This window comes from Rutidosis leptorrhynchoides, chromosome 5, assembly GCF_046630445.1.
Source record: "Rutidosis leptorrhynchoides isolate AG116_Rl617_1_P2 chromosome 5, CSIRO_AGI_Rlap_v1, whole genome shotgun sequence".
In the NCBI taxonomy this organism is placed as follows: domain Eukaryota; kingdom Viridiplantae; phylum Streptophyta; class Magnoliopsida; order Asterales; family Asteraceae; genus Rutidosis; species Rutidosis leptorrhynchoides.
Window position 1 is genome coordinate 85,968,667 of NC_092337.1, and position 9,466 is coordinate 85,978,132.

Consider the following 9,466-nt stretch of genomic DNA (forward strand, 5'->3'; position numbering starts at 1 on the left):
TAAATCATTATCATTATGTAACAGCTAAAAAAAGATACGGCGGAGTACTAATTAATACCGTAAGTATATATTTCCATATTTGAATTTGAAATATAACAGCTTAAAATTCGATAAAACCTACCGCGATCATTTATATCGACCCCATCAAGATCAAAAAATTGTCAACTTTGTTAAAACAATCCCGAACAGTTCTCACAATACAAAAAAATTCAAAAAACTGTCCAAAAATTATACGGAGTAATAAAAAAAATTATAATCACTTGTCACGTATACATATTTATTTTTCATATACTAATAGTATAAAAAATCCGACTTTGCCCCGTTAATGTTTCCAAGCGTAAACCAACAACGAAAAACCCGAAGGACCTTTCAACTCATTTTCCTCAACACTTTCCCACTCCATAACCGACCCGCAACCCGAAGACGATGATGATGACAATGACGACGAAGACGAACTTCCTCCCGTTCTCAAAATCCCTTTCTTCAACTTCCTTTTCTCAAACCCGAACCCGAATCCAAACCCAAGTAAACCCGACCCGGATGCATTCAATCGAGACAAGTACTTATCATCTTCATGATAATCGAAACCCGACTTCTCAAATCGAAACATAAACAATGCGTATCCATCGTCACTATCTTCTTCAAACAACCAATTATAAACATCCCATGATATTTGAATATTTACTCCATCGATTTCGACTCGTTCGTTTCCTCTAAATTTCCAATTTAAATGCTTTACGACAAGTATCTTTTTATTGTCAACTGTGAAAGATAATCTTGATTCATCGGTTGATGTAATTCGAGTGCAATCAATGGTTATATCTCTTGTTCTACCTCGAAATGTAGCATTTGTGTTGTATTTTTTCGTATTTATACCGTACACATGTTCTCTACGTAGAATTGTGATTTGTGTTTGGTTCGGGTTGGGTGATTTTGCTTTTGAGTAAGCTTGTTTGTGTGAGTCACCAATGAGAAAGACGATTTGACCGGAAATTATTGCTGTTATGTAGAATCCGGATAAGGGTTCGGGTCCCGACCCGAATTTGGCATGGGAGAGATCGTAGTGGATGTGAAGGAGTTGGTTATTAGTGGGGAGGTGTAACTTTTTGAAGCCATGTTTGTTCCAAAAAATGAAGGGTTTGATTTGAAGGTGGAAGATGGTGGTGGTGGTGGTGGCGGTGAGGTGGTTGTCGTCGGTGGTGGTGGTGGTGGTTGGGAGGAGGTGGATGTAAAGAGAACGGTTGAATAGTGTTTTGGACCAAGTAACGGCGAAAACGCCGATATGTGTGTGGTGAAGGGTGGTGGTGAGGTTGGGCTTGGTGGTGTGGTGGTGGTGGTGGTTGTGTGGTGGTGAATGATGGTGGTGGTGGTGGTGGTGGAGAGGGGTGGGGTGGTGGTGGTGGGGTGATGGAGATGAAGAAACACGTTTGTGTGTTAATGATGATGACATAGTTATTGAGAATGATAATTTTTGTCAGTTTTGATGACCGGGAGAAATAAATATGAAAAAAGTTAGGAATTATATAAGGGGTGTGGGGTGGGTAGTTTGACGTGTAAATGCATGGTGAAGGGAGTTGGCAATCATGGGTTTGGTCGTTTTTGAATTTAAAAAATAAAAATAGGAAAAAGTTAAGGAAAAAAAAAATAAAAAATTATTGGATTGGAATGGCTATGTTTTGGAGGTCAATTGGTGTGTTTATTTTTGTGTATGTACGGATGTGAGGTTTTATGCTTAATGTGTTGAATACACTTGTAAGTGCTAAAAGTTATCGGATTGTCGGAAGTTTGGGGACCTATAATGCTTGATTCATACACCGATACACGAGCACTATATGTATGAAGTACGTCACGAAGTAGGTTGAACTTTGTCCGAGAAATTATTGAAGTATATGTGAAGTGTGAGCTTCATGATCAGTTGAAAGTCGTCACTTCTAATTTGGATGATAAAAGTAAGACTTGATTCTGTTAGGGTTGAATATGAGTGAAAGTAACCTCGTTGTTCAACAACAGTTCATGTATAAACTGGCTGGAGCTATACGTAAACGTAAAGTGGTGAATCAAGATGGGAGTGCAAAGACTATTTTTATTGTGGACAATAATCTGGACTTTTGTTGAGCTTATGCCACTTGCTATGGTTATGTTCTTTAACATAACTTTTACCCGATACATCAGCAAAAACGCTTTAACATTTCTTTCACATTCCTTTCACTAAACACTCACTATCATACACTCACTTTCAAACTTTAACCAATTTAAAATTATTATTTAAATACAATAAATAAATACCAATAATTAAAAAACAATTTATTTAATAAAATTTAAAACATTACATTAATAAAAATTTAAAACATTACTTAATTAAAAAATAAAAGACAATACATAAATAAAAAAAAGTGTTACATAATAAATAAAAAAAATACGAACTTATTAATAAAAAAATGAGCTACTCGAGTGGTGTCGGGTCGTCGTCTTCGTCTTCGTTTTGTTGTTCTTCGGTGTTTGCGTTTTCTTCGTCTTCGTCGGTTAACAAGATCGTCTTCATTTTTTGTCGATACTTTTGAAGTATTTGTTGGTCTTCCCTTGGCAAGTCCGGGTTGATGCTTGTGTTGAAAATTCGAAAGGCGCGATTCATTACTTTCATCAAAGTCGATTGCCGTTTTTGTTTTTGAGTTAAAGCAATTTCTTGTTGGGCGACCAACATTTGAGAACGAACTTCTTCGGATGAACAAGACGAGGCGGCGTCGGACGAAGCCGAACTCTTTCGGCTTTTTCTACCGGCTAGTCGACCCGGTGGACGTCGGATTACGTCTTCCCCGAACAAAGTAGAGTGACCGGGGTTTGGATCAACCCTTAATGGTTGATCGTCTCCCAAAGTGATCGGTGACTCCGGTATTGGACGCCGGTGAGATGTCATAACACCTTCCGGGGAACAAAATTTCGGACAAGTTTTAAGTACTTGCCATGCTTTGTAATGCGTAAACGAAACACTTTGACGCTTCCGATATTCTTCACGCGTCGCTTCAATGACATCCGTGTCATTATGTCCACTTTGCCAAATTTTTTTTAATTGGTTGTAAATACCAATAAACACTTTGATATCTCTTGCCATTTTCGCCCATTTCCCGGTTATTTGATCGTTGTTTCTTTTTCGATCGGCGACTTGATTATACGTGGATACAACCGTATTCCAAAACGAATCGGCCGATTGTGAAGATCCAATTTTCGGATTTTTCGTGGCATAGAGCCAACGTTCGGCCAAAATTTCTTCTTCTTCCGGAGTCTAATGCATAAGTTGACGTTTCGGCTTTTCGCTTCCTTCAACTAATTTACTTTTTCCCTTTCTTTTAGCTTTTTGTTTTTCGGTCTCGGATTGTGTTTCGGGGACGCTTTCAAGCGTCGGTTGTGTTACATGTTGTTGTATGTATGAAAATTGTTGTCGTGATTGTGAAAAGAATTGTTGTTGGTTAATAGGAAATTGTTGAGGTGAATAATATGTATTTATGTTTTGAAATTGTAATTGTTGTTGAAATGGTAGTGGTGGTGGTTGAACAAATTGTAATTGGTGTTGAAATGGTGATAGTTGTTGTGATGGAACAAAATTTTGTTATTGAGAAAAACTAGTTTGGCTTGGAGACGAATTGCTAGCTTGGTTCGAAGATGATTGATTTGGTGACGGGATTTGATTGTTTAACATATGGTTGAAGAAATCGTTATTTGGGTTAGACATTTTTGTTTGAATTGAAAGATTGAGAGTGTATGAGTGTGATTATGTTTGTGTTTGAATAAAGATTGAGATTGAGAGTGTAGTGATTGAGTTTGTGTAGTAGTGTATGTATATATAGTGAAATAAAGTAAATAAGTAATAAGGAAAAGAAAAAAAAACTGCATTCTAGCCGTTGGGGAAAAAAAGCGGGGCCCACTCGACAGCCGTTGAAACGCCCGATCCTAATCCATCCGGACGAAGTCCGCATCGATTATAAACGAATCACAATAGTTGGTTACATCGCGAGGTACTTGACCTCTATATGATACATTTTACAAACATTGCATTCGTTTTTAAAATATAAACTTTCATTTACATCGAAGGTTGACAGATATGCATACCATTTCATAATATCCAAACTATAAATGACTTAATCTGTCGTTTACTTAATAATAATCTCTAATGAACTTCAATGACTCGAATGCAACGTCTTTTGAAATATGTCATGAATGACTCCAAGTAATATCCTTAAAATGAGCTAATGCACGGCGGAAGATTTCTTTCAAACCTGAGAATAAACATGCTTTAAAGTTTCAACCAAAAGGTTGGTGAGTTCATTAGTTTATAGTAATCATTTCATTTTCATCATTTAAATAGACCACAAGATGTGATGACCCGGGAATTTCCGACCAAATTGAAACTTAATCTTTATATGGAATCGACACGATAAGCAAAGTCTGTAATGTTGAGTCTTGAAAATTTTAGAACTATTTCATATATTCATTTGACCTTTGACTGTACCCGACGATTCACGAACAATTGTTTGTAAATAAATATATAAATATAAATATAAAAATATGTATATATATATATTATTTTGAATTAATAAAATACAGAATAAATAAGTTGCTATATATGTACATATATATATATATATATATATATATATATATATATATATATATATATATATATATATATATATATATATATATATATATATATATATATATATGAATTATGATCATAAGTAATATTATATATATTGTAAATTATAAATATTTAAAATAAGTTATTATATAATATATAATTGGTAACTAGGATAAAAATTTATAAATTGTAATATATTAAATTTAATTACAAGTTTGAATATAATTGTTATGATAATATTATTAACAATAATTTCATTATAAACATTAAAATAAATATTTGAATAATTAATATTATTATATAAAATGTATATATATGAATATGTAAAATATGATATGTACAAGTAAAATTAATATTATTGATATTATTATTATTATCATTAGTTTCATTATTATTATTAAAATTAACATTGATGTTTATATAATTAATATTATTATGTTTCATTATATATTTAATGTATATATATATATATATATATATATATACACAATTATACAAACACTGTTATATATACATATATATAAATTTCAGATATTCAGTTAAATAATTATATAAAATACAAAATATACTTCTACTTATATATAAACATAAATATGAATGATAAATATGTATATTTTTACATAAAATCCAAAAATCTATTTCATATCATTTTCCAACTGTAATTAATTTCTGTCCTTGGTTGAAAATTGTTGTATATCAGAATATAATCGTACCAATTAGTTAGCTATCGTTTTCAAACTTTATTGTGTTTTATCTGTTTTCTCCTACTGAATGAATTCTTTTGTCGATACCTCTGATATAAAACAAACATTTACTACATAACAATCTTGACTAATTATATGTATTACCTAATTCATTCAATTATTTTGTGCAACTTCGAAGCAAAACAGAAATATAAAAAGGGTCCGGTCCCCTACTATTGCTTCAAATTTAAAAAACCTAGATTTCAAAACACAATTCAAAATCCTTGAATGCAGTCTTATTAGGAATCCTTCAATAAAACTATACGCAAAATCTCAGGTCTTAACTCTTTCTATCGAGCTTCAATTTTAGAGTCAAAGTTCTGAGTTCAAAAGTCAAATAATTTTTTCATAAGGAAATTCGATCGTGTTTTGATGTTTTGAGTTAAATTGAAGATTCATACAGATTATATGGAAGATTTGCAAACTTTTTCATGAAGGATTCGTGGTCCGAAACAGCTTATAATTTTGAAATAGATATTGAGTTCATAAGTGTATTTATCGACTGCCATCTGATTCTGTTTTATTTCTTTCTGTTATGAAAATTAATCAGACTATTATAGTCGGTTTCTGTTTAGTTATATATCATATTACAAGTATTAATCGAAACTATAAAAATGGTTATAAGAATGGATTCAGTCGACGGTTAAGGAAGAAGGAGGATATAAAGGGGTTTAAATTCGGTTTATAAAAATTAAAAGGGCGAATAAATCAGAAAAACCATAGCAGCGTGATGGTCCAAGGAGTGTTCGGGTTATCGAGGAGTCGTGGGTTCGAGTCCCATCCTAGGCATTTCTTTTTTACAAATCCTTTTAAAGGTAGTTTTTATTCTTAATTATTAATGTTATTATTATTATTATTATTATTATTATTATTATTATTATTATTATTATTATTATTATTATTATTATTATCATTATCATTATCATTATCATTATTATTGTTATTGTTATTGATTATTAGTATCATTATTAACAATTATTATTATTACTAAAATTAATTATACGACTATTATTACCACTAATAAGCATTGTTAGTATCATTTTATAGTTATCAAGTATTAGTGTTATTATCAATGACATTATTATTATTATTAAGTATTACTATAATTATCATACTATAAGTTATTATTATCATCGCTAAAAATTAATAATAAGATTATTATTATTATTACTACCACCAATATAATTATAAGTATTATTATTTATATTATCATGAATATAACTAATATGCAATTACAAAAACCATTATCACAGTTATTATTAACGGTGAAATTATTAATTTTATAGTTATTATTATTATTAGTATTATTATTATCATTACTAATAACATTACCATAATTATGATTATTATCAGTTTTGCTATCATCACAATCAAATACGATTTTTATTACTATTATAAACATTATTTTACCAAATAAATATTATTTATACAAAACTATACTTAAAAGTAATATTATATATTAATATGTACTAATCATATTAACAATCTATATATAAATATTTATATATAACAAATTAGGTTTTTAAAATAAAAAGTATATATATATATATATATATATATATATATATATATATATATATATATATATATATATATATATTAATAAAATCATATAAATATTAATATTTTAGAATATATACACAAATTAAATATATATGTAGTATATGAAATTGTTCGATTACAAGTATATGTATTAATATACAAATGAATGATATAGGTTCGTGAATCCGAGACCAACCCTGCATTGATCAGTTGTTTAATGTCGTCATATGTATTTTTCCTACAAAATACATTAGGTGAGTTTCATTTGCCCTTTTTCTCTCTTTACATTTTTGGGCTGAGAATACATGCAAATGCTTTATTAACTGTTTTACCATATTTACATGCGTGAGTTTCATTTTCCCTTTTTACTTATTACATTTTTGGGCTGAGAATACATGCAATGTTTTAATAACTGTTTTGCAATATTTATATGTGTGAGTTTCATTTGCCTTTTTACCCTTTATATTTTTGGGCTGAGAATACATGCGCAACTTTTATAACTGTTTTACGAAATAGACACAAGTAATCGAAATTACGTTCTATGGTTGAATGATCGAAACTGAATATGCCTCCTTTTAGTCTGGTAATCTAAGAATTAGGGAACAGACACCCTAATTGACGCGAACTCTAAAGATAGATCTATCGGGCCCAACAAGCCCCATCCAAAGTACCGGATGTTTTAGTACTTCGAAATTTATATCATGTCTGAAGGAGGATCCCGGAATGATGGGGATATTCTTATATGCATATTGTGAATGTCGGTTACCAGGTGTGCAATCCATATGAATGATTATTTTTGTCTCTATGCATGGGACGTATATTTATGAGAAATGAAAATCTTGTGGTCTATTAAAATGATGGAAATATTTATTTATGTTAAACTAATGAATTCACCAACCTTTTGGTTGACACTTGAAAGCATGTTTATTCTCAGGTATGAAAGAAACTTTCCGCTGTGCATTTGCTCATTTTAAAGACATTATTTGGAGTCGATCATCGCAATGGAACCAGATGTTGGTGACTTCGTCCAGATGGATTAGGACGGGTCCTTTCAGTTGGTATCAGAGCGGTGGTCTTAGCGAACCATGTCTGCATTAGTGTGTCTAACTGATAAGTTGTTAGGATGCATTAGTGAGTCTGGACTTCGACCGTGTCTGCATGTCAAAAGTTTTGCTTATCATTTTGTGTCAAAAATTACCTGCTTACCATTCTTAGAGAATCACTTGCTTATCATTCTTAGTCTAGACACGTTTTACTGCATTGATTGCATGAATAGTGTATAGACAAAATTCATATCTTAGCGTATCTGTTACTGTAACTTTGTCTGACAACTCCCGTAGATTCCTCCGTAACTTATGGGATTTTAGTATTATATATGCATATGTAAATTATGTATTGCAGGGTACTAATCTACATCCTATAATCTATTTCTTATCGAAAATCCTTCATCTGATCGTACGAGATAAATCCTGCAACCAGTTCGAGTCCCTCAGATTCCGATAGCTATTCCGATAGTTATTCCGACAACTATTCCGACATAGATGTTCACCTAAGCTCCGAAAACAGCGTCATCGGTATGAATCAACCAATCAGCCATTATCACTTCATCTGATGAGTTCGTAGTTGACTTAATTAATGGAAACGCGCAGAAGGCAATCCCTTCCATCAACCGAATTCACCTCTTGACAATGAACCTGAAGCGTTTACCGGCGAACCTGCTCGAGACACCATTTTCAGCTCATTTCCAGGGTAACTCGATAAGATCATATTCTATCCACAATTCTGAACCTTATTCATCCGCTCGCTCCGACCGACAATCATTCTGGAGTAATAAGTCAACGAACTTCGCGCTCGAATAATCAATTCAGAGAATATGGTGCAAAATGTACCAGCTTCAGCAACATCACCGGCACCAACAGTACAATCAATAACAACACCAGTAACATCAACAATCCATGCTCCAATATTATCATCTGTACTTTGGGTATGATCTTCGTTCGATATGTCGAATATGTAATCTCTAAAGTTTTAAAAGATTATTTATTCTAGTTCCAACCGAAAAGCAAATGAGTTTAATATTATATTAACTCATTAAATCCACGAATACATCTGAAGAAAATATATATGTATATATGTTTTCATAAAGATTGTAATTAAAAATTCTCTTGTACAAACTGTTAATGGTGAAAATATTTTAACGGGTAGGTAATACCCGAGGAATATTTAAATTTCACATTAAATAGTTACATTGTACATTCTTCGAATCTGTTTCAACAGTCATATACTATCCTACTTACATCCACCGATATACGTATCCATTCACCAAAGAATAACTATTTTCATTCAAATTCAAATTTCATATTAGGATTTTGACATATCAGAATCCAACAAGTGGCATAATGAAGAAAAAAAAATGGACACAATAAAAATTGATTAGAAACACACTAATTAACAATATGAAATTTTGTTAAGAATCCACGCTAACAAAATCTTAGCTAACTGTTCCTAGCTAACTGTTAATTCCGTATTACATTTTATTTATCGCAAT

At 31.4% G+C, this 9,466-nt stretch overlaps 1 protein-coding gene across 1 annotated transcript; it reads right to left on the bottom strand.

The window, feature by feature from the left end:
- Positions 1-322: 322 nt before the first annotated feature.
- On the bottom strand, positions 323-1,116 carry LOC139848810 (uncharacterized). Its single transcript, XM_071838503.1, has 2 exons — positions 1,038-1,116; positions 323-936 (listed from the first exon to the last, which is right to left on the bottom strand). The coding sequence occupies exons 1-2, from the start codon at positions 1,114-1,116 to the stop codon at positions 323-325; spliced, it is 693 nt and encodes a 230-aa protein (XP_071694604.1).
- Positions 1,117-9,466: the final 8,350 nt, after the last annotated feature.

Excerpts from the sequence above, each read along its gene's own strand:
- LOC139848810 (XM_071838503.1), bottom strand. The coding sequence starts at position 1,116 with ATGGCTTCAAAAAGTTACACCTCCCCACTAATAACCAACTCCTTCACA. Across the intron at positions 937-1,037 it reads CTCTCCCATGCCAAATTCGG|CAAAATCACCCAACCCGAAC; the intron begins GTCGGGACCCGA and ends CTTACTCAAAAG.